General features: G+C 40.0%; 1 protein-coding gene across 2 annotated transcripts in view; it reads left to right on the forward strand.

Moving 5' to 3' along the window:
- The window catches only part of FMN1 (formin 1), a 425,302-nt gene extending 416,272 nt beyond the window's left edge, over positions 1-9,030 (forward strand). For both annotated transcript variants that reach the window (XM_033190690.1, XM_033190691.1), the window contains one exon: positions 454-9,030. In XM_033190690.1, the coding sequence (XP_033046581.1) occupies positions 454-498 (45 nt within the window). In that variant the 3' untranslated portion in view covers positions 499-9,030. The remainder of the gene's footprint in view (positions 1-453) is intronic.
- The last annotated feature ends 3,321 nt before the right edge of the window (positions 9,031-12,351 follow it).

The following is a 12,351-nucleotide window of genomic DNA, read 5'->3' on the forward strand; positions in this document are numbered from 1 at the left end:
TTGAGTTCTGCCAAGTTGATCATTGGCAGATACATTGAACTTGGAAACAGTAATTTTTTTCATACCTTCTTGAGCATTCTCTTAATTCCATCAGTGGGCCAAAGGTGGGGACGGAAGGGGTCCTTGGGTAATACTACAAAGTTAGGGTCTTTGTCACAAAAGAAGAGAACAGAAAAGACCACCCCGGCACGGTAAAGGCCCGTGTTTTAGATGGATGTAGTTGGTAGATGGCTGGTTATTGATTTCTTGTTTGTTTGTTTTCTGGGGAGTAAGGGTGATAGGTAGGGACGGGCAGATAACTAAGAGCTTAGGGAAAGAGCAGTAGAGGTACTCTCATTTCTAGGCCATTTGGCACAATTCCGGAAACTCAGCATTCTAGACCAGAATTTGAGAAATGTATCAAAACTTGCGAAAGATGAAAGAAATGATATGTTCGGTTTTTTTCCTTAACAGAAGGAAAGACTGCGTCAGAAGGAAGCCAGTGTGACCACCAACTAAGAGGAAGACACTTGGAAATGATGGCGCTGGAGATGGAGGACCAACCTTGCACGCATACTCTTTGTGACCACAGGGTTGCAGGACGTTCTTGAAAGATGTGTCACTAAATGTTTGTTTTGCTCAGCTCTTTCTGAGGTCATCTGCAGAGAGTGCCCCATGCCTTCTTTAAGAAGTCCCTCTTTCAGCCAGAGGAACAATGGAAAACTATTGTAAGGGAACATTGCAGAAATATTTGATGACTGTTTCTTGTCGAAGCCCAAAGTCCACTCTGTTGTAAGACCAGAAGAAGTACCACAATTTTTCCAAAATTTTTTTAAAAGCTGAGATTTCCAGCTTTATAACCAAAGCTTGATACATGGCACATTGTCACAGAGGAGAGAAAGGATCATTGAGGACAGTTGCCTTGGGAGAGTTCAAAGTCTTTGTCGTTACACACTGCTGTTTTGATTATTGGTCTTAGTTTTCATCCTGTTGCAGCAAAATCCTGCAGCATCTTTCTCTCCAATGTTGCAACTCACCAAAACTATTTTTGAAGAGGTCCAAGAACACGTATTTTCCAGACTAGAAAAACGATTTGTTGTTGTTATGGTTTACGTAATGAAAAAGAGAAAAACCAGAATCGTGCCTGGGTGGAGAGAGGGAGACATATAGCCATAAACTTCATCCCGGAGAACAAGTTACCATGCAAGGAGTTGACGTCAGTTATTGAGTGAGGCCCATTCTTGTTTTTACATCCGTCCTTAGTGGTTTTCTGGGCCAGCAGAGATTCTGCATCCCAGCTCCCTGGAGAAACTGTAATACCTGAGCAAGCATAACCTTGGGGTCAGAGAACCTGCTTGGACAAGAGACCCAGCAGCAGAGCACCTTTCACATTTTGGACCGTTCATGATGGGCAATGTGTTGACATGCAGCTGAGTTCTACGTCATGTCCTGTGACTTTGCAGCTGCACCCACTGCCCGACCGTACCCAGGAGGCAGTTTCCAGACAGGAGAGCAAATGCAACTCACAGCCTCCGTTCATGACCTTGGCTGATAGGCATGTGAAGTAGGGTGAAGCAGGACTCTTTAATGTCCAAAAAAAAAGGGCAGAAAAAAGGTTCCTTACATGAAAATGAAAAGAAGGTAATTACATTAATAGAAATCTTCAGGTGGAGTATTATTCATAGGCAGCTTTTTCTGACCTTGACTCTTGAGTCACATAAGGAAACCACCTTGGACCTCTCTGACACTTTTGTCCTTAAGCCACCTCTCTGAGTTTATCTCGTGAGGGGTGAAGAAAGAGGACTGGAGATGAATTGAGAATATGTTCAAAGACTCTTTAGGCCTTGAAGAAAGAGAGGCTGAGTGTTCTCCTCCAGTTGGTGGAGGACAGTCCAGAGATGAGCAGGAATCTTAAATTTCTTCCCAATCCAGCCATCACATGTGACCTGCCCCTTGCCCCAGCATCTTTCCAGAACCCTTGGACTTGCCGGGTGCCTGAGCATCTTCCCAGGATATGCCTGCCTGCCAGCAGCCCCTCAGGAATGCTTCTATTATAGATCCAGTAATGAAAACAGCACCATATCCTAATCTAATGTCAGCTTCGGGAATGAAGACTGTGGTCAGGATCAAATCAAGTCACAGAAGCCATATTCATGCAGGTGCTAACCGCCTCTTCTACTGGTGCAACTGAAAGGAATATGGTAACACGGTTGGATTTTTACAATTCAAAATGAAGGAATGAATCAAGCAAAATAGAAAAGCTGAGAAGGAACATGCATGACTAAAAAAAAGGCTTGAAGTTGCTTGTGAGCAAGAAGCTTTTTCTGCTGCTTTCGTAGTTTCTCTTCGTTTTCACTTAACTCTGAAGACAACCAAAAGAACTGATCAATTAAAAACTAATTCCACTTACAGCCAGCCTATGCTCCTTCTAGTGTTATCATGCACAGGAAAAGTGCCAGTTTTAGCCATGCCATAGAAATCAACTCTGAGTTCTCTGGGGCCAGCAGACGTCTAAGTCCTTGTAGGCTTGATGGTGAGAGCAGCAGGAGATTTTCAGTGGAGTCACTGCTGTCCACTTTGGTCTCTAAATAGGATGCTCATGAGAAATCAGTGAAGGTAAGCAGGGCTGCCACTGTGGCCACGTAACCCTGCCAGGAACCAGTGCTGAAGAAGAATGAGTGAGAACGCTTAATTTGAGAGTTAGACCAATGCAGCCCACTTTGGATTTCATCCTAGTGAACAGACTAAAACTTTGCAGTAAAATACCTATTTCTACAAAGCAAGGTTTGCCTGCCTCGGTTGGGGAAACCTAGTGGTTTTGTCACACTAGTCAATGTATTATGTTGGTGTTTTAAGACACCATAGCAGAACCTTCATTATTCTCACCTGTTCTGAACCCTGCGTCATGTATCTGGGATACCCCCTCCCAGGTCCACCAATGCACCACACTGCTGACACAGCCTTCATTTTTAACTCAAATTGATGCTCAGTAAAGGTCAACGACAGTTTGTTCAAGGAAGTTCATCTAGAATAATCTGGAGGCCTTGAAAATTATCCTCTAAAATGCTGTTGAGCTTGTATTTAGGGCGGCAGGAGAGTCTGAACTTCCTGGAGAGGAGGTGATCGGTATGCCATTCGGCAGCTTGAGCACATCCAGCCAGCAGGCTTTAAGTGGCTGTTCCTAGGCATAGCCCTCCCTGAACTAGAAAGGAGAGTAACCAGTGTTGCTAGCTGTGTCTAACCAGACACTCACACCTGACTTACTAGTAACTCTAAGAACCCTTAACTTACAAACAACTTTGTCTCCTCCTAGACAAAATTAATTAAATATGAGGACATAGTTTGACAGTAGTTCAGATTCTTGCATGAGCAATCGACAAGCATCAGAGCATGCAATATCCTAAGTCACATAAATTACACAAAGTATATCATAAGTCACACTACAGATGAGTTAGGTAAAAAGCATCAGGCCCATGAAGTATCCAAAACCAAGTTAGGAGGTGTACTGTGTGGCTTTCACTTCAAGAAGGGGCAGCTTATTGGGGAAAAAGAAGCAAGAAAAAGTGTGGCCAAGCAGAAGTGAATGTTTATGATGACAGTGGGGGGCCCAGAGGTCATAGGTGATGGCCCTACTGCCGAACAGTTTCCTTTTGAATCCTATGTTGATGATGGTGTCTTTCTGCACACTCACTGCAACTTACTCAGGAATTACGGAGAAAGATTATCTGAAATCTGAGAAGTGGAATAAGGAAACCCAGTGGTGCTATTACACCTTTAAATGTTCTAGCCAAAACAAATTGCCAGGATGGTTGAGGAATGGATTATCAGATGGCATGCGGTCTCCCCTCCTCTCCCCTATCAAGGACAGCAGAAGCTGCAAACCTCTTCTCAGCCTCCTTCAGGCACCTCCTGTTTTCATAAGCACCATAAAGAATGGTGTTTCTTAAGTGAAAAGTTCAGATACTGCTGGTAAAGAAACTGGAAAAAACTGAAGGAAGGAATAAAACATGTTGGTAGTATTAACACCTCCAGTAAGATAAGTCATGGGTATGGTTTTTCTAAGGGACACAGTGAGATGTAGCAGAAGAAATACGTGTATTTTGGGTGAAGATTTGCCTATTGGCCTGGGATTGCACATTCTCTTTACATTATGCTGTCTGCAACAGAGAAATTTTCATTTGAATGATATTCTTCCTTTCTTGAAAGTTATATGTCCTCATTTCTATTTCTGCTTCTCCCTTGGCCAGTATCATTGATGCAGATCATTGCATGCAACAGCACAGCAGACTGCACCAAGTCAGTGTGTGAAGGGGACTTTGCAATGCACGCTTGCAGGCTCTTTTTCCGGGAACCAGGCTGTAACATTGATGGGGGAACCTCTTCACTCCCTGACATATAAATTTGGTCGATATTATAGTACTCACCTCCACCCACAAAAACAACAAAGATAAAATCAATTTGAAGCTTGATATGATGAGAAGGAAGAAGTCCAAACATATATAGCTTCCCCCCATATCTAGTCCAAATATTAAATATCTGATTTTATAAAGTAGTTTAAATTGTCTTTTTAAATTGCTAACAAGAAACATCAGTTATATTTGAGCTTCATTTTTCTTTTATCCTGTCTGTTCTAATAAAAGTAGCCAAAAGGTGGAGAGGAAAGAAAAAGCTTCCACTTTTCAGAAATTTTTTTGCATTAGTTATTTTATCTTTAGGTACCCTACAACTGAAGAGAGTGGAGAGAATAAAGAAATGAACTTTCATTCATGTCTGCTACTTTGTCTTCATAAAGAAATCTGCAACACAGATGAAACCAGTCTGTGTGGCTAAGCTGATAGGATTTGAAAAGAGTGGATCATTTTTAGCCTTTCCAGAATGCAAATAACTTGTTGCATATATTTCCATTTTTCAGCTGTAGAGAGAATCTAGCTGCCTGGAAAGTGTTATTAGTACAGAAGTGGCTTAAAGAAAACACCTTCGAATAGTCAACTCAGCAGATCTGTCTTCTTTAGACTTACATAATGATACTCATATCTCCATTAGCGATTGCATCCAGGCATAACCAGGCTCAGTTACACAGCTTGTGTGTGACTGGGAAGCCCGTTTTGTGTCGTTTCTGCACACCCGTCCTCTGTTGACACCTTATTAGAGACACTGCATTTTGGTTTCACAGTTCTTCATCTCCCTTCCCAAGGAACAGGCACTCTACCAAACTCTTCCAGATCAGTGCTTTGTTGGGAAGTGATGAGTTTTAACATGTCCAGTTTGAAGCCAATTCTGTATCCTTATTTGTTCCAAGACTCTTAACCAATACTGTGATATAAAGTTCACATTTGGGAAACTTGTGTATTTAACAACTTACTTGGAAATATGAAGATACTTAAAATGGCAGCTAGCTAACTCTGTCTCAAGCCACTGTGCAATTTCTACCAATGGAGAGATGAGGGAAGCAAATTAAGCCTCATTCAGTAGGTCTGCTGTCTGGTGGAACTTACGGAACTCATTTCCTCCTCTATCTCCAGCCCTTCTCCTCACTACTCTGGTGATAACCAGGGGCATAGAAGACCTGTTCTCTCTTACCCTTCTCTTCTCTGATAGGTTGGTTTCCTTCAGTCAACAGCCCACGTGAACTCCAGACTTTATTCTGTACTACATCTCTGAAGTTCTTGATCTGGGGAAGAGTGACTTTTACTCCATTTTTATATGAAGGTGGTAGATACAGCCGTCAATTTATTTTTCTACATTCCCTCTAACCTGATGTAATTATCTATTTTTAAATCTTCTCTTAAATATACTGAGAATCTCTAGTCTGTCTCCTTTTCTAAAGGCTGATCCAACTATACTTGCGGGCCATTTTTCCAAGCTTTGCGTGAAACTTGGTAACATTGGGCCAGCAAAATGCAAAGGAGACCCTAGTTTCAGGCAGCAAATCACATCCAAAGAATTTGGCATGAATTAACCTCTGCCACACTATAGCTATCACATAGGCTGAACATCTTCCTAAATTCTACCTGTGTAGACACTGAGGGGCTCTCTACCTTTGAAACTATGAGAATGTCTTAAATGAATATGAATATTTCTCTCCATGTATATATTATGAGCTGCCAATGCATTATAATCTTAGTATGTCAAGAAGGAAATCAGATGTTTTCAGGCACACATTAGCAATGGTCTGTTAACGTCCTTGGCAAACATGTACCTACTTTCCTTTATTGTTCTCTTCAGGGACTTTCTTCCACTTTCCTGTCATGAAACTACTGTATTTTTGACGGTTCAACTGGGTTCGCTTTCCAGATCTGTCTTCCCAAAATGAAAGGTTAGTCCCATAGACCACTGGCTATTCAGGGAATGACTGTCTACCTCCTCATGACAAGGATGGTTAAGTGTTCAGGGATGAACCTGGAAGCTCTTAGCATGGGATTTTTAATTCCAGATTTCTTTATAGGAGATGTATAAAAAGGAGTTTATAGCATACAAAAATTATACTGCTCTTCCCAGTAAGGGACTAAAAGGACATTTGAAATCTTTACACTTTAGATGTTTTTGTGAGTTACAACTATCTCCTCCTTTTTTCTCTCTTCAGGCTAACTTGTCTGTAGGTAAAATCTTACTTCTTCGTACATCGGGCCACAAGGCATAAAGAAGGTAACTCAGCCCCACTGAGATTGTTTTCTGCATAATCTTTGAAAGGCTTCCATTTCTATTGAAAAATCCATGAGCGAGAGGGAACGCATAGTAACAATTCTCCTGTTTGCTCACAATGACACAAATAGCTGTTAGGGACCTACCCAAGGGATAGGTCTACAACAAAACTACTAATTTTATAATTCTGCAATTCTATAATTTCCCGAGGCATACTGTCAGCTAGATGTCTAATCTTCAAAGAGTGTATGTATTAATAAAAAGAATTTCCCTTTAAGGAACTAATCTAAAATACTTCTAAAAAGGCAGAAACTTTTAAAATTAGAAATTGGATAATTTTTAATCTTTAAGAATCTTTAGAGAAAACGTTGATTTATCACAGTCTTTTTCTTTCATTGAATTTTCGTTTAGACTAGCATGGCAAGCAGGGTGGCCTTGGACTTTAATTTAGGAGATTGCGCTTTGGCCTGGAAAATACGCACTGGCCTGCACGCCTCGAACCTAAGTGACGGCAGTCAGCATCCTAGTATGTATCAGACCTAGCAGAAATGTAAATTATTTCAAGTACTTTAGAGTTTAGTTTTCTTAGCGATACCCTGGACCCTGGATGCAGCTTTCTAAAGTGTATCTGATCCATGCAGTTATATGTCTTCATATAGCTGGGGCCTTGTGAGGTTGCAAGCAATGGGAAGAGCAAGAAAAAAAGGATGCATGCATGGAGGAGAAACATTTGAACGAAGCTAATGCAATGTTTTGCTGATAGATTATGTTGTTAGGGAGCTGGTGATTTTTTGCCATGGTTGTATCATGGACAGCTTTTTGTGGAAGTTCAAGGCATGTCTATTAGGCAAATGTGAGTGCCCATGATGTTGTGTTGATCAGTGCCAGACAGTGTACTGAGAAAGCAGGTACCCCAGTGAAACTGGTCTGTACTTAGTTTAACAGCTCCAACAATTTCAGATCCATGGGGCTGCTTGTCCATAGACCCTGTTTACTCCATGCCTGTTCAAAAGTCATTTTGACTTCTAGCTTTGTTTCACTTTCTCCTTTCCATACTTCTGTTTCAGCTTCCTTTTCCTTCATATTCCATGGCTATTTTTTTCTTCCTTTACACTTTCTTCCAGACCCAGATTTTTTCACCTCTCTGCATCATAGACAACTGAATATCTCCCTTGGCCCCTCCTCCCTCCCCTCACACCCTGTGCTCCATTCCTCAGCCGTTTGGACAGGGAGCCCCGCTGTCACCAAGGAGCCCATGTGAGACACACTGCTGTGACTGCCTCTTGTTAATGTCAGCATCACCTCATCACTTAAGCAAAAAGGAAAATCCATAAAAGAGATGGAAAATACGTCTCTTTTTATTTTACTTTATTTTAAGAAGGTTGGGTAGGGTGGCGGGGCGGGGGGGTTGTTATTCTAGGCCTTCTCGAGTTTTCATAGATTTTACTTTAATTAAGGCCATTCTCTTGATAAATTTGTACATCAGACCAGGTCACCAGCTATGATGCAGAAGGCCAAATTTTCGAATCTCAAGCAACTCTGTGCTGCTGGACAAATTGACTTAATTCTGTGCAGGCAAACACTTTGAATCATAAGGCTTTTTATTGCCACTCCGTTCTTACTACTACTCATGATTCAAACATCTACCCCTATTCTGAATCAGGATGTTAACACTTCTTGGTTATTTTCAGATGAACAGTAACTGCTACACTCTTGAAAGCACTTAAAGTGTAAGCATATCCTAAATAGCCATTTAACCTGGTAAAACATTGGCTTTTCTGTTTAGTTAAGTATTAGACGAATCTGTAGATATAATCTGAAAGGATTTTAGGCAGTCATGAAGACAGTTGGGGAAAGGAGAAGGCCCTTTAAAAGACATGAAACCTTACATGCTCTTGGATATTTGTAAGCATAATAAGCTCACTGGATTCAGGTATTTTCCCTTTGTGTTTTTAAAAATATGTATTTCTAATTTGTTTGCATATTTAATTTTGTCAAAGCTGAGAAATGCTCATGAGTTGAATTTATAAATGTCATTTGCAACCAAATGAAGTATTTATTTTTAAAAAGAAAGGGTGAAGGAACCAATACTGATTTGTACATAATAAAAAATATGTGTGCGTATTATATATATATATGTATTTTTTTTTTTTTTTCCCTCCTTGACAGTACTTGGTCACCATATCAAGTGTATTTTTGTATATAATATATATTGATTAGAAAAATGTCAATTGTCTAGTCAAAAAATTCTGTCTCTGTGATAGATTATATTTATCCTAATCTGTTGATACCTCTGTTAATTTGTTTTAAGAGATAGAATTATATTTTTCAGAATTTACAGAGAATTGCATTCATGACTTTCAATTGTAAATATGCTAAGGGTATTTTAATAAATCTTGGTTTCATGTCCATCTGGTATGCAATGCAGATTTGTTTTCAGGAGACAGGTAAAGCAATCTCCCAGTAGTACTGTAATGTGGATAATACCTGTCACTTCTAATTTGTGTTACCACTCAAGTACACTGTTACTTCTGAGCTGCAAGAGCTGGGTCTGAGGAATTCTATCACTGGTATTTCCTTTTTTCTCCCATTTCTACCCTTTCAACTGTGGGCAACTTGGCCAGGCATTCAAGGCCAACAACCAACAGACAAAACCAGCCAGGCATTAGGCTTACCCAAAAGCAACACTGCTTGAATATAAATTGCCCAAGGGACAGGGCACAGAGAGATTGGTGACTTCAAGCTATGGGTTGAAAATAATAAACTAGAGAAACAGAATAGAAACATGATTGTATGTATTATCTTAGCACAAGGTGCACATTATTTTCAAGGAATAATATGAAGCATGCAGGTATTTTATAAACATAAAACCAAAACACTTTAAGCAAAACACTCTTCTATTTAAATACAAATGTAATTGTATTCTTTAATTAATACATTTCTTTGGTGTTCCTGAATGCCATACACTCTAGAGTTCTAGATATTTGCTGCACTATACCCTATTATGTATAGCAATGTTTAATGAACAGACAATTATCTGGGAAGACATTTCACCACTACAAAATCTTCTAAATCATAGTCAATGAGCTGCAAAAAATCTTTGGACATTGGAGAAAATCTCTCAGTAAAACTGCTGAAGTTCAATGGAATTGCTAAAAATCACAGTGTTGGTGAACACTTCAAGACTAGAACCCAGGTTTCTTGACACTAAGGCCAAAGCCCTTCCAACTGATGGATTCATTCATCAAATTAGACTGCTCTCTCTTTCAAAATACTCTATCATGGAGAAATATTCCAGAACTATTTGAAAAGAAGAATCCAAAGGCTGCTAACATTTTTAAGAAACATTGTTAGGGTTGTGTTCTGATTACAACACCCATGTGAGGGTAGAGGCCTGGGTGTCATAAAGACTTTGGAAAAAATACCAGCACACCATAGGAAGAATCTCATTTCTGGTCTAACCAAGATTTATTCTCCCCTGCTTAGTTAATGAGTATACATTTTTGCCTAGTCTTTAAATAGTCTATGAAGCTGATGCTCCAACTAACATCTGTTTTAGTATGTTTTGTGTTCCTGTAACAGAATACCTGAGAGTGGGCAATTTATCAACAGAAATCTGTTGTCCAACAGTTCTAGAGACTGAGAAGTCCAATATCATGGCACCAGCATCTGGCAAGGACCTTCTTGCTGCATCATCGCAGGGCAGAAGGCAAAAGGCCACAGAGGTAAGGGGGGCCCTAGCGTTTTTCATAACTGCATTGATCCCACCCATGAAGATGGAGCCCTCATAGCCTCATCACTTCTTAAAGGTCCCATGTCTTAATACTGTTACAATGGCAATTAAACTTGAACATGAGTTTTAGAAGGGACATTCAAACCATAGCACGGGTTTTTAATCCCTGAGGCTAAATCTTCTCCCCCAGATCAGCTGCCCACTTTCACCTTGCTGTGATTGTCATTACGGAAATAAAAGACTTTAAAGTTCTCCACTGGCCCTTCATGCACATTAGATGCCACTGAGTCCAAATCTTCTGAAGGTAATGTTTGCTTCATGCCCATCATTGTGTAATGATAAGTAGTAGGAGAAAATAACTTTATTAGTTATTAATTGCTGTATAACAAAATACCCCAAAATTTAGTGCATTAAAGCAACAGTATTACTCATTTATCTTGGCTTTTGTTGATCAAGAGTTTGAGAAGGGCTCAGCTGTGCTGTTCGCACTTGGAGTGTCTCATAAGGTTGTAGCAATATGTTTATTGACATATCTGTCATCTAAACATCATAACATGTTTATCAACATATCTGTCAACATCTAAAAAAATTATTAATATGAGTCTGTCATCATCTGAAAACTGGATGGCTTGAGTGGGACTGGTAGATGCACTTTCCAGTTAGCTGACTCAGCTGGCAAGTTGGTGCTGGCTCTAAGCTGGAAGCCTCAGTTCCTCTCCACATGGCCCCGTCTTGAGTGGTCCAAAGTGAAACATGTCATGTTCTTTCTGACCAAAGCTCAGAAGCTGGTCACTTTCATCATATTAAGCTATTTATAAATCATCTGTGCAGACTGGGGAAGTGGGGAACTAGATTCTACCTCTTGATGGAAGAATGTCAATGCCACATTGTAAGAGCATGTAAGATGGGATGTATATTGGTGAGACCATCTTTGGAAAATACAATCTGTCACAGCAGCTTGCCCTGTGTTTTTCTCTCTAGTCTTTCTCCTCCTTCCCTTGTTCTGATTTTTGTCCTAAAACTAGGTTTTAGATTTCTTTTTCAAAATTTTTCCTACTTTTCCCCAAATCTTCCCTCCCTCAATCTGCATATTGGAGCATAGACATGTTTATCTTGCCTCTGGAATAGAGGCACTCTTTACCTTGAAGAAAGTGAAATGTATCCTAACTAGTGGAGGATATAACTGACTTTATAAGTGACTTTACAAACACTGATTGAGAAAAGAAGGACTCAAAGATGATCCTAGGATTTTACTTTAAAATCCTAAGCCTGCATTATTTATCATATGTCTAGGAAAGATGATCCCTGCTAAAGCTGGGTCTTGGCCAGTAAGTAAATGAAATCACACCTTTTCAGTGGCTTGAAATAAAGCTTCCATTGACTATTATAATAATAGTATATATGCATTAATATAATGGAATATTATTCAGCCTTAAAAAAGAATGAAATTTCAACACATGCTACATGAATGAACCTTGAAGATGTGATACTAAGTGAAATAAGCCAGTCACAAAAGGACAAATATTACATGGCCCATGATATGGTTTGGCTGTGTCCCCATCCAAATCTCACCTTGAATTGTAATAATCTCCACATGTCAAGGACGGGGCCAGGTAGAGATAATTGAATCGTGGGGGCGGTTTCCCCCATACTGTTCTCATGGTAGTGAATAAGTCTCATGGGATCTGATGGTTTTATAAATGAGAGTTCCCCTGCACAAGCTTTCTTGCCTGCTGCCAGGTAAGATGTGCCTTTGCTCCTCCTTTGCCTTGCACCATGATTGTGAGGCCTCCCCAGCTACGTGGAACTGTTCCTTTAAAGAGTCCATTAAACCTCTTTTTCCTTGTAAATTACCCAGTCCCGGGTATTTCATCATGCAGTGTGAAATGGACTAATACAGTCCACTTATATGTAGTACTTAGAGTAATCAAAATTATAGAGACAAAGTAGAATGGTGGTTTCCAGGGGCTGGAGGAAGAGGGAATAGGGAATTACTA

The sequence above is a fragment of the Trachypithecus francoisi genome, unplaced genomic scaffold, assembly GCF_009764315.1.
Source record: "Trachypithecus francoisi isolate TF-2019V2 unplaced genomic scaffold, Tfra_2.0 Lachesis_group3, whole genome shotgun sequence".
NCBI classification, from domain to species: domain Eukaryota; kingdom Metazoa; phylum Chordata; class Mammalia; order Primates; family Cercopithecidae; genus Trachypithecus; species Trachypithecus francoisi.